Raw genomic sequence first — 11,322 nt, 5'->3', positions numbered from 1 at the left:
ACAGATTGCGCGCGGGTTTGGGGCACGTGGAACGTTGCTTCCCTATTCCGTTTCTAATTTGCAGTCTGAAGGTAAAAGTACACTAATTACATCCATATTAGGAGAAGCAGCGGGGGCGGGATGAGGAGAGCGGGGGAGGCGGACGCGGAGCTGCCTGTTGCCCAGCAACAACCCCCGCTGCAGCCTGTCCTCCCACGGAGCCAAGGGCCACCGCGGCCCGCAACCCAGTTAGGGGAGGGACGATCAGGCTGGGACGCAGGCGCCTTCAGGAGGTGAGGACATAAACCCCAACAGAGACCCACGAATCCCTCTGTTCCACGCTGGGGGACTAAGTAAGGCTCTTTTTGGTACTGATACGTAAGATCAACACCCCCGGCTTCTAGCCTCCCCACTTCTCATTAACCACCAACAAAGGAAAGCGAGCCAGCCTTCCCAGGGCTGCCTGGACAGAGTAGCTTTCCGATAGAAGCAAAAAGGCCCAGGCCCAGGGTTAGCCTTCTGTCCCTGCAGGGACACTAAGTCCCTATAGCTAGCCCTGAGGGCCTTGTAGTTGGGGAGGCTGCGAGTGGTCGTGTAGGTAGCAGTTTTCATCATAAGGAGAACATTGCCCTCTGCTGGCAGTGTCTTGGAGGGTGGAATTCATGCGGCTTCTGAGCTCTCCGAAAGTCTTAGTCCTTGTTACCAACACCTAACACCCATGATGAGTTCATTCTTACCCCTGAAGGAATAACGGAGTGAAAGGGAAATAAACCGGGGCAGGAAGGAGACAGAGGCAAGATGAAAGGATGGGTGCAGGAGGTGCGCCCCTACTTTGGTGGCTCCCCGGGTCTGGGAGGGACAAGCACAGAAGCCCCATATATCTGCATAGAGAAACCCAGCACAGAACCAAAGTGCAGTTTAATGAGGACAATGCAGACGCCGCTCGCATGCCCATCTTGACCTGGGAGTGCTTTGTCGAAATACACAATTTGCACTGGCTTAATGTGTTTCTGAGAGAATACAATGGGGACTGTACAGGGCAAAAGGCAGACATAAGTAGATTCTATCCAGAACACAACTGGAAGCAGCTGCCCTGCTAGGCTGAGGACCTTGGAGCAGAGGTCCTGCCCAGTGTTCAAAGCATAATGTTAGAACCCGCAACTGCCTCAGCAGGAGCCCCATATGTTTTTTATAAAATGGCACAATGTGAGCATTGTTCTGTACTCAATAGCGCGACTGTTATAACTAATGCCTTTGCTATGAATATGACCATTTAAAATTCCCAACCAGTTGCACTTAGTGGCAATATGCATCAGAAAACAAGCCCAGAAGCAGAGATTTCTCACTTTGGGGTCAGTTGGCTGTAAATACACCGACACAATACCTTTTAATGTGCCCAGATTCCAAAAGTACACTAAAGTTTGCATGAACAATGTTCTTGTCCCTGACGTTTGCAGCTACAAATACTAAAGCAGATTTTCACACATACATTTGAGAACTTATCAGTTCTGGGTACACAGGGCCTCTGCACAAATAGAGGGGAGTGCGTGTCCTATGTTTCATACCACTCCAGTCCCTAACACCCCATTTCCAACCCCAGCTCTCCCCCAGATCAGTGTCTCTAGCACATAGGGAAGCTGCTTCTCCAGGTCCTCAGTTGCCACCTGGTCAGTCTCCAGGTCCCATGCCTCATCTTCAGCTCCCACCCCCAACTACCCTCCTCAAGTCTGGCTGACCCAATAAGGTCTCCAAAGGCGAGTAGGATAAACTATTTTGATAACATAATTGGAAGAGGAAGGAAGTTCTTTCTGGATCTTGGAATGAATGTCCGTCCCCAAATGTCTGAGTGTACTGAACCCATTTTCCATTTGGAGAATTTCTCTATCCCATGAGTCTTGAAGGGAGGGAGTACCCCACCACCTCAACTACTAAAATTGAGGGCTTTGGTAAAACTAGCAAAGGAGACCTGGATCAGCCAATCAGGCCTTGATGCAGTCACTAGAACAGTTAGGGATACTGGTAGCAGTGAAGTTGAGAGACAAGTCTTCCTTCCATCTCTCCTATTTTCAAGCCTGGTTTTCCAGTCTTCCTAGCACTTCCTCAAGCAAATCTCTCTTCTGCTGGTCAGGCAGGGTTGGTGTCTGTAGTCTGTAAACAAGATCCCTCCCCCAAACTATGTTCCAGATGACATACACACTTCTCACATTAATTTTTATTGAGGAAAAAAAAAAAAAGAAAGGCTGTTTTACATAAATTGAAGTGCTCCTCAGACTTGTCTCCCTTCTCTCATCACAAAAGGCGGGAACACTACAGCTTTAAAAATCCATAAATTAGTTACCAAATACCCATAAGACTTGGGTAAGGCCACATGACAATATTTGGAAGTATCTTGAAAAGGCCAGGCCTGGGTCATCCCCACTCCAAGGGAAAAGCACTGAATAAGCCAGCATCATCCCCAGTTGCCTGGGTGAGAGGCAGGAGCAATGCTCCCACCTGCACCGCCTGCAACTAAATGAGGGGAGGGGTGAAGGGCGGTTTATTGATAGTACAGGTCCCTGGGGACCAGGATGGTCTGGGAGATGGGGGGCGATGGCCAAGGTCGCTCCTGACAATGTCCAGTTGGTCCTGAAGGAGCCGGACCCGCTCATCTAGGCTGCGCTGCTGGGCCAGGACGGCGGCTTTGCCAGCCAGTAGGGCACAGTAGGCATGCAGCTCCCGGGCGGGCAGTGCCTGCATCAGCACCTCCCTCAGGGCCCGCTCTCGGCGCGCCACATGCTCCTTCAGCTCCCTGGCGTCCTCCTGCTGCCGCTGAAGAAGCCCAAGTCGCTGTAGCAGAGAGGCCTGGAGCCACAGGGAGAGGGCGTCGGTGAGTGGGACGAGCGCGCTTCGCTGCCTGGCTCTCCTGCAGCCTGAACCCCTTTACCTGCTCATCAGGGTCGCAGTTTGCGGCTGTCCGGGCCAGGGCGCGGCGCACGCGGACCAGGCGACTGCTCAGCAGCAGCAGGAGGCCAAGTACGCGCTCCAGGTCAGCCATGAACCGGCTGAACCGCTCTAGCTCGCGGGGTGCACAGGCTTGGCCTACTGCGACCTCCAGGGCAGCTCTGCGCTTGGCCCAGGCCTGGGCTGCTCGCTGCAGCTGCTCCTGCTCGGCCTGAAGATCCCACAGCATCTTCTGGAGGAGATGCGCTAGCTCCACCTGCAGGAAGGGCGTGGGCATTTAAGGCTAGGGCCAGGCCTGAGTTCTCAGTCCAGACTCTGTGCTCTTGTCCTACTCAGCCTCCATCAACCCCACCACACTCACTTTTTTAGCTTGGATGCTATTTGGCTGGTCAGGTACAGGGTGGGTGGTAAGGTTTTCAGGACTTACACCTTCTTGAGAAGTTGGCAGGAGCTGGGTGGAGCTAATTAGATTGGACCTGGGGACAAAGCCAGAGCTCTCTGGGTTGTTCTGCCCCAGACTGCAGGGACTTAGAATCCCCTGAGTCCCTGGTGCCCCTCACTCACCGTGGCTCAGAAGTACCAGCACCCTCCTCTCCAGCCTCCACACAGGCTGGCCTCATTGCAGCCCAGACCTCAGCTGAAGGAATCAGCCCATCCAGCAGGTCCAGTGGTGGCTCTGGGCTGGGATAGGAGGCGAGAGTGTCACTCAAAGAGGGGTCCAGTCTGGCGAGCTCCTGAACCAACTCCTCAAGGCGTGGACTGGGCCAAGTTGACCTGGAACCAGGCTGGCCAGTGCCCCAAGCCAGGCAAGTGTCATCAGGAGGCCCTGGGGTGTCATTGCCTGGAAGTCCCAGAGCATCAACTGAGAGAGGTTTGAGGGGGTTGCTCTCTGCAGCTGCAGGGGGGTCAGTCGTCAGCAGTCCAATGGAGTTAGTGGTTGGAATGTCACCATTTGCAGTACTAGGAAGGCTACAGCATGTGGGCCTGGAGACACCCACAAAACTGTTTACCCCTTGCCAGTAGTTATCTGCCCCTGCAGTCTCTGGATGCTCGTGGAGGGGGCGCTCTGGGGGAACTGTAGGCTGGTCAGGCATTTGGCCCAAGCCAGCTCCATGCTGTGGTTCAGAGGCATGGACACTAGAAGTAGAAGAGACACTGAATCAGAAAAAGCCCTGGCCAAAAACAGGTGGTGGTCTGCAAAGGCCACCTGCCCCCAGGCCATCACCAGAGCTCCCAGGTCCCAGGCTCCAGCTAGGAGAGAGTTCCCTGACTCTCCAGCATTTTGTAGCTATATGTGGGAAAGAGGTGTCACTCTGCTTGGAAGCAAGATGGAATTCACCTGGTTGGGAGTCCAAGAGGGAAAGAGGAGTCTGGAGGTGATCTCATTCTAACCAGCGGAGCTTCCTCTAAGAAAACTTCATCATCAGGAAGGGAGGGGAGCCGAGCAGACACAATGCAGGTCTCTGGAACCTTCTGCTCACAGTCAGTGGGACTGCTCTGGGGGCCCTTTGTAGGACACTCGACTGCAGCTTCCTTCCAAGTCAGGAACCTGGAGGCAGAGACCCTACAGTGACCACCACAGTAATCAGGAAGGAAGCTCTTGGTGCTGCACCAGAGAGACAGTAGGTGTTGGTGGGCAGAGAGAAGTAGGGGATGTGGTCTGCAAAAGACAAAGTCAGAAGGCTCAGGAAGAGGATAAGTGGGAGGCCCTAGACTTTTTTGGGGGCAAGAGCTATGAACAAGCTTCCTCCTAAGAGTGACCCATGTCTCTCACCTGGAATGTTTGGTCTCAAACGATGGTCTGGAGGGTTCTGCTCCTTGGGGAACAGCCTGGAAAGGCAAACAGTTGGATGAAATGTGGTTCAAGTTCTCAGTCTCCCAGATGGCCCCCACCCCAAGCCTGCAGCCCTTCTCTTCCATACCTGGACGTTGGGCATAGCCCCTCCGGAACCTCCGCAGGAACCCAAGGCTTCCCCTAAAGCGCTCTGACTCCTGCGAGCAGGCCTGTAGGTGCTGAGCTTCAAAGACCAGGGTTCTGGGTCCTGTGTGGCTCGGGGGACCCATCTGATCTGGTGACCTTCGAACTCTGCTTGTGCCGGATGCTGCAATTTCTGGGGTTCGGGCTTGACAAGGCCAGAGCTGGAGCAAGCCCCACCTGAGCATTCCCCCGCCGACCCACTGCCCCGACCCATGCGATCCAGCTTCCCTGGTTCTGAGAAGCACCACTTATGCTGCTGGTTGGCGAGGCGGTCCCGGCAGGTCGTCCCTGGTGCTGGAGCCCGGGAGCGCGCTGGCTCCCCTTCCCCGCCGGCGTGGCCAAGCGACGCGGAGCGCGGGTGCGCCGCGGGGGGCCGCCCGGGGACTGCGGGCCGCAGGCGAGCGGGCAGGCTTATGCGAAGCTCCTTGCGCTGGAAGGACGTCTCCCGAAGCACTCGCCGCTGCGCGCCCTGCAGCCGCTGGCGGTAGGCGGCCCGCGAGGAGGGAGGGCTGGGCGGTTCTGCGGCTGGTGCTGCGGCCTCCGCCTCTGCAGACAACGCGTGCAGAAGCGGGGTGGCCTGCCGGCTGAGCAGCCCTGGGGCCCCCTGGACTTGCGGGGTCCGCGTCCCACTGCGTGCGGCGGCCACCGGCGGGGGCTGCGGGGAGGCGCGAAGGGAGGTGGCGGCGGGCGGGGCAGGGGCCAGGCTGCCCCACACTACGCGCACGTAGTCCCAGTCCAGGTACGGAAGGAGGTCGGTTCCCGGCGACGGTGTGCGCGGCTCGGCACCGCCTGAGGCCGCGGAGAAGGAGCTATAGGCCGAGTCGGCGCGCGTGGACAGCCGCCGCAGGTCCAGACTGCGCGTGGACGAGGCTGGGGAGGCGCGGTCGCCCCCAGGACCCAGGGCCTCCATGGCTGCGCGGATGAGCACTGGGCCAGCTAGCTCCGTGGGGCCTGGAAGAACATCAATGGTGTGGTGGGTGAGGAGCTCAGGGTAAGGGTTAGGACCGCCTGCTGCCTAGCCAACATGGAGAGCCAGGTGCTTATATACATCTCCCAGGTCACACGGTCTCAAGAGCTGGCATTACCCCCAAGTCAAGGATGGCATGAGGAGTAGGACCAGCTCCAGGGAGCAACTCTGGAGGTTGAGGGCCTTAGCTCAGTGAAAGGAATTAGAGATTCTCTTGGCCCGTTCCCCGCTAGGGCTCTCCTGGCTGGCAGTCCTGGCCACTACCCTGGTACCCGCTGGAGCGCTGAGAATGTACCCATGCTCCTTCCCTCCCCAAACCTGTCCCACCCAAGCTGCTTCCTGGCGCTTTGTTAGCTTCTCCATGTGGTCTTTCCCTGTTAAACAATGGTCAAGAACGTTCTGAGATCACAGGGGAGCCAAGAAAAGGGGAGGGAGACCTAGGTCAGGTGGCAGGGGCAGCTTCATAGCTTTCCTCCCTCCCTCTGTGCCAGTTCTGTGCCAGGTGCTTTACATAAATATTTACCTTGCTCCTCCCAACTGCTATCTGCATTTGACAGATGAAAACACTGAGGTTCTGAGGGGGAAATGATTTGCCCACCGGCACAAAGCTGGTAAGAGACTGAGCCCTGCCTGGAATCTGGGCCTGCCTCCAAGCTTACTGCAGCCAAAATCAATTTCCTAGAAACAAACTCTGCTGAAAGCCTGTCCTCCCTGCCCTGCCCCCAAGCTGCCTGAAGCCTCCAACACAGCCCACTGTGGGGAAGAGTCGCCCCCACGTTCCCTCAATCTACTGGCAGATTACAGAATAACGCAGTCCCTGCTTTGGTGACTGCCTTTTGTCTAGGAATGACAGGCTCACGCCCTCTTTGTCCTGCCACTCTTGCTCCTAGCATAGGGCTCTGCTCAGAGGTCTTCTGACCCTTTGGTCCCTACGGTGTCCAGAGCTTCCCCTATCATAGCACTCATCACCCTACATTGTAATTGCTGGCTTGCCTGTGACTCCCTCTTCCCATTCCCACCCCTAGCTTCCTGAAGACAGGCCCTGCACTTACTCATCACTAGACCTTCAGTGCACAGCACATAGTCGATGTTAAAGAAATATTTGTTGACTGGCAAGGGAAGAAGCCGACTTGAGAGTAGATGGGGGAAAAGGAAAAGGGTTCCTTTACTTTTGCCTCCTTTTCTCTCCTCCCCATTAGTCTTTTCTTGGGAAGGGGACAGACTGTGAGGCAGTTGCCCCCATGAACACTAACCAGGCTATGCATGCATTATTAGGAACCAAACAAGCAGGCAAGCACAGCTCAGAGCAGGACTAGCTAGCAATCTATACCTCCCCAGCACCGGGAGGCAGAGGGGAAAGGTTGGGTGGGTGTGCCTGGGTCAGGGGTAATAGCAGCTTTGAGTCTTAGGAAACTGGCGTTTCCTATGAGCTATGGAGACTTTGGGGGGCTTGCTTTCCCTGAGCTGCTTGGTGGGGAGTACAGAGGAGCGTGGCCTGCAGCTAGGGTAGGAGCTAAAAATTGGGCTCATCTGAGCCTCCTAGACACTATTTGGAGCTCAGGGTCACTCTCAACCCCCTTTCCTGAAGCCTCAGCTGCTACAGGCTGCTATTCAGGGCAGGTAGGGAAGTTAGTGGTGGGACTCTATGGTGTTTTCCCAAAAGGGAAGGGCTACTCCCTTTTTCCCAGGAGGGGCTTCTAGCTGACCTGGGACTAGACCATCTTGACATCACCCACCTAGAGGCAACTCTATGTCCACTAAGGCCAGCCCTGCAGTGAGCCTCACACTCTGGCCTAAGGACATCTTTGCAGTGTTTCTACTCTTTGGACTTCATGAAGATAAGAAGCTACTCTGAGTAGTAGCCTTGCCCCTGGGAGGACAGCCACTTCCTCTAGGAGACACACCCTAGCTGCCCAGACATTAGCCCTCTCTCTCCTTATCCTTCTGGGCTCTGCTTGGGAGTACTGTTCACCTGGGCTTATGCCACCCATGTCTGTAAATACTGGCTTGCTGGCAGGTGTAGGCATGGGTGACTGTTTGAATACAAAGATGTTTCCTCAAAAAAGGCCTTGAAAATTTCATCTTATTTGTGAATTACTGTGTTGAGAGAAAACTCTTGAGTTCATCAAATAAAAACAGCTTGAATGGATAATAAAAATATGTGTACACATCTATTTTCTTATTGACCCAACCCTGTCTCAAGGATGCTTTTGCAGTAGTGGCCCCAGCAGGCTGATACCGATGCGGGATGCTCACACTTTTGTAGAACCTGCTATAACAGGAGGGTCCAGCTCCTTTCGTGTATTTTGGGGCCTCAGCACTAAAAGCAAGTTTCCACACTTGTCTGCCTGCAGGGAGCCTCTTACAGTCTAGCCAGCCCCTGTGGCTGGGGGTGGCCACACCCCAGAAGCCCTAGCATCAGTGTTAATATCTGCTGTGGGCTGGGCTGCAGAGCTGGTGCCTGTATTGTAAAGCAGTCCAGAGGATGCAGCTCAAAGAATTCTGCAGACCTTTTCCCAAGCCTTATCAGAGCAGGGGAGCAGCATGGAATCCATGCCAGCAAACCACCAGATTGAGATCCTGTGTGGGGTGGGGAGGCATTCACAATATACCTGTCACTAAACAGAAGAGGAAAAGGAAAGATGACTTCAGTGTGCAGAGTTGGGGGCCTGGGAGGTGGTGGTGCCAGGCTCAGGAAGAAGGAAGCTGAAATGGGGACAGGCCAAGGGGTCCAGTGCTCATTCACTCCCGAGCCTGTGCGCTTTGCAATCTAGAAAAGTCTGGCAGCTGGGAAGTTGGGATGTGGGTCTGGACCTCAGCAGAGAGGTGGGGCCGAGCCAGCAAGCCCACCAGGGTGTTTAGTTCGAGGTTGGTGCGGATAGATGAAGACGGCTTCAGGTGGGTAAACGCACACGAAGGCCACGGGAGCAGAAGCAGGTAAGGCGACCTCGTGACCAAACATGATCGAGAATTAAGCTGTACTTTTCTCAAAGGCCACCTCACATACAACCTCTCGTGGAGAAGTTGTCCAAGCCACCCTCCCTGGTGGTCTTCCCTCAGTATTACACTCACTGTGGGCGCTGCCGCACGGCAGTCTCTCTGCCACACTGAGTTTCTGGGTCCTGGAAGGTGTCTTGAATGCCAGCACCCCAGACCAGGTCTGGCCAGGCAGTCATTTGGGGGAAGTCCCACGGCTCTCCCAGTCCCTAGCGCCCCCCACCTCCGTTCCCCTGGAGACTCTCGCTCTGCAGGATGCTGGCGGCATTTAGGGGAGATCTCCGTGCGGTCGGACCACGTACCTGGGCTTCAGGCTCAGAGTCTAGGCGCTAGAGGGAGGGGAGAGGCTCAGGTCTAACAACCGCAGGGGGCAGCAGAGTCACGCAGTGCGGACCGAGAGTGGGGTCCTGGGTACGCCGCGACAGACCATGGCCGCTGGCCGGCGCATTTCTCGGTTTTTCCTGTTGGGTTCGCCGTCGGGGAGGGAGGGCCCAGAACGTGAGCCGGGGGACGGCGAGATCTCGGGCGGGAGGGACTCAGATTCTCCAGCGGCCTCGCGGCCAAAGGGCGGGACCGGGAGGAGAGTGTTGCGGGGTGAAAAACCCCTTTGGCTTTTGGCCCCCCGGGCGCTCCCCCCCCCCCCCCCCCGCAGCTCTGGCCGCTCCGCGAGTCTGCGTCGTCCCCAGCCGGCTGCGAAGAGCGCCGGCGCGCAGGGCCCCGGCTGGACCCGCGCAGACCCGCCTCCGCGCGGAGCCCGCACCTCTGGCCTCAGCCGCGCACCCGCTGCTCCGCGGCCCCGCAGCCACCGCCGCCCCGGTCCCCTCCTCCCCCGGGGCTCGCCCTGTCTCCTCCCGGGAAACGGCCGCGCGATCTCACCGCCTGGCCCCCGCCTGGCTCTCGGCCTCGCCGCATACCTGAGCTCCAGCCCGAGACGCACTCCTGGGCGCCTGCGGCCGTGCGGTGACATCAGAGCCCCGGGCTCCGGCTCCGGACCCCACCTCCAGGCTCGGGCTGCGACGGGGGAGGCGCCACGTCCGGCCACCGGGGGCGGGAGCGCGGAGCCGCGGAGCTGCCCCGGGAGCCTCCTGCCCCTTCTTAGTGTCCGCTCTCCAGCCTAGTCCCAGACCCACGGGGTGGACACTCGTTCCCCGCCGAGCACAGGCCTCTTGCTCTTGGCGGGAAAAGCGGGCACTTAGTGGGGGAAGGGCGAACACGGCGCTCGCCCGCCAGCCTTCAGCGTGGCTCCGCGGGGCGCGTTCTCAGCCCCCTGGGTGCCTGGGCCTGGGTCAGCCCCCTCAGTGGGGAGGCCGGACCCCAAGGCCTCCAGACTGCTGCCCCTTTTCTTTCAAACTTGGCCAAGAAAACAGACCCGCCTGGGGCTCATGGCTCTGTCCCTGTCCCTCAGAGTACGGTGCAGTTCTGATGGTAACAGGTCTTTTCACCAACTTTCCAGAACCCTCATTTCCAAAACCCTTCCAGCTCTTTGACTCCCACCGTGAACTCTTTTGTCTCATTTTTCCCCCCACCCCCGCCTTTCTTTCCATTTCTCCCACTACCCTGCATCCTCTATGCCCCGTGTTTACTCCCGCTGCCCTCAGTAGGTCCCCCTATGGCGTTGGATAGGTAGGGTTCACAGGCTGGAGTCCGGATCTCAGGGTCCTCCCCTTTGGGGATCTCCATCTTCAAAGAATGCTCTACATTTGTCTACCACTGTACTCCACCCCCCTGCGAAGTCCTCAGCCTCTCCGGCCACCACTTTCCACACCTCTGTCCTACGAGTACTGGCTCTGCCTAAAAACGCTCCATCCCTGGAAGGGGCTGGGGACCGTTTGCCGAGCCCCTTCAACTCTCAGGTCTCTCTGGTTTGGAGTGAGCTGCCCTCATTCGTCCACAGAATCAGCGTGGCTGGGGGCAGGAGCCATGTCCCCCGTAGTGGCACCTTAGCTGATAAAGTTTGTTAGTGGGAATAACTGGGCCCCAGAACTCAGACCAGGGGTCAAGGCTGCGGATTTCTGGAGGTACTGGGAGCCAGGAGAAGTCTGTCTTCTTGGGTCTTCTAGGTGCAGGCAGCAAGCACCTGAGCCTGGATTCTGCCTGGTGACCTTCTGGCTCCGCCTCTTCTTCAGACACCATCCTGAGCCAGTCATCAGCTTCAGCTGGAACTCTGGGCTCTAAGATAATGAATGGTTCAGAAGCTCTGGCTTGAAAGTCTGACCTTATAAGTCCTGATCCACATGGTTGGTCTCAGAGCAGTAACACAAAAGAAGGAACACAGCCCAGGAAACAAAAAGTCCATTCAAAATTGCTCGTTTTTAATTTACATTAAAAATTTTAGATTAAAAAAAACAACAACATATTTCTTGAAAACCATAAAGTGGACACAGTGTCCGCAGAAATGTTTATTAACCCATTCCACCTTCCTGCCTCCTTACTTCTGCAAATGCTGCAGAAACTCTCTGCC

General features: G+C 56.6%; 1 protein-coding gene across 2 annotated transcripts; it reads right to left on the bottom strand.

Annotated features, from left to right (window-relative positions):
- Positions 1 to 2,173: 2,173 nt before the first annotated feature.
- On the bottom strand, positions 2,174 to 9,911 carry SHROOM1 (shroom family member 1). Of its 2 annotated transcripts, none has more exons than XM_036224815.1 (8): positions 9,776 to 9,911; positions 4,842 to 5,848; positions 4,694 to 4,749; positions 4,259 to 4,468; positions 3,484 to 4,056; positions 3,281 to 3,395; positions 2,903 to 3,175; positions 2,174 to 2,820 (listed from the first exon to the last, which is right to left on the bottom strand). In XM_036224815.1, the coding sequence occupies exons 2-8, from the start codon at positions 5,805 to 5,807 to the stop codon at positions 2,488 to 2,490; spliced, it is 2,526 nt and encodes an 841-aa protein (XP_036080708.1). In that variant the 5' UTR covers positions 5,808 to 5,848; positions 9,776 to 9,911; the 3' UTR covers positions 2,174 to 2,487. The 2 variants fall into 2 exon arrangements, with proteins under 2 accessions (XP_036080708.1, XP_015973965.2); XM_016118479.2 differs by lacking the exon at positions 9,776 to 9,911 and adding an exon at positions 9,164 to 9,294.
- Positions 9,912 to 11,322: the final 1,411 nt, after the last annotated feature.

The sequence above is a fragment of the Rousettus aegyptiacus genome, unplaced genomic scaffold (genome assembly GCF_014176215.1).
Source record: "Rousettus aegyptiacus isolate mRouAeg1 unplaced genomic scaffold, mRouAeg1.p scaffold_m13_p_7, whole genome shotgun sequence".
In the NCBI taxonomy this organism is placed as follows: Eukaryota; Metazoa; Chordata; class Mammalia; order Chiroptera; family Pteropodidae; genus Rousettus; species Rousettus aegyptiacus.
This window is presented reverse-complemented; position numbering and strand designations above follow the sequence as displayed.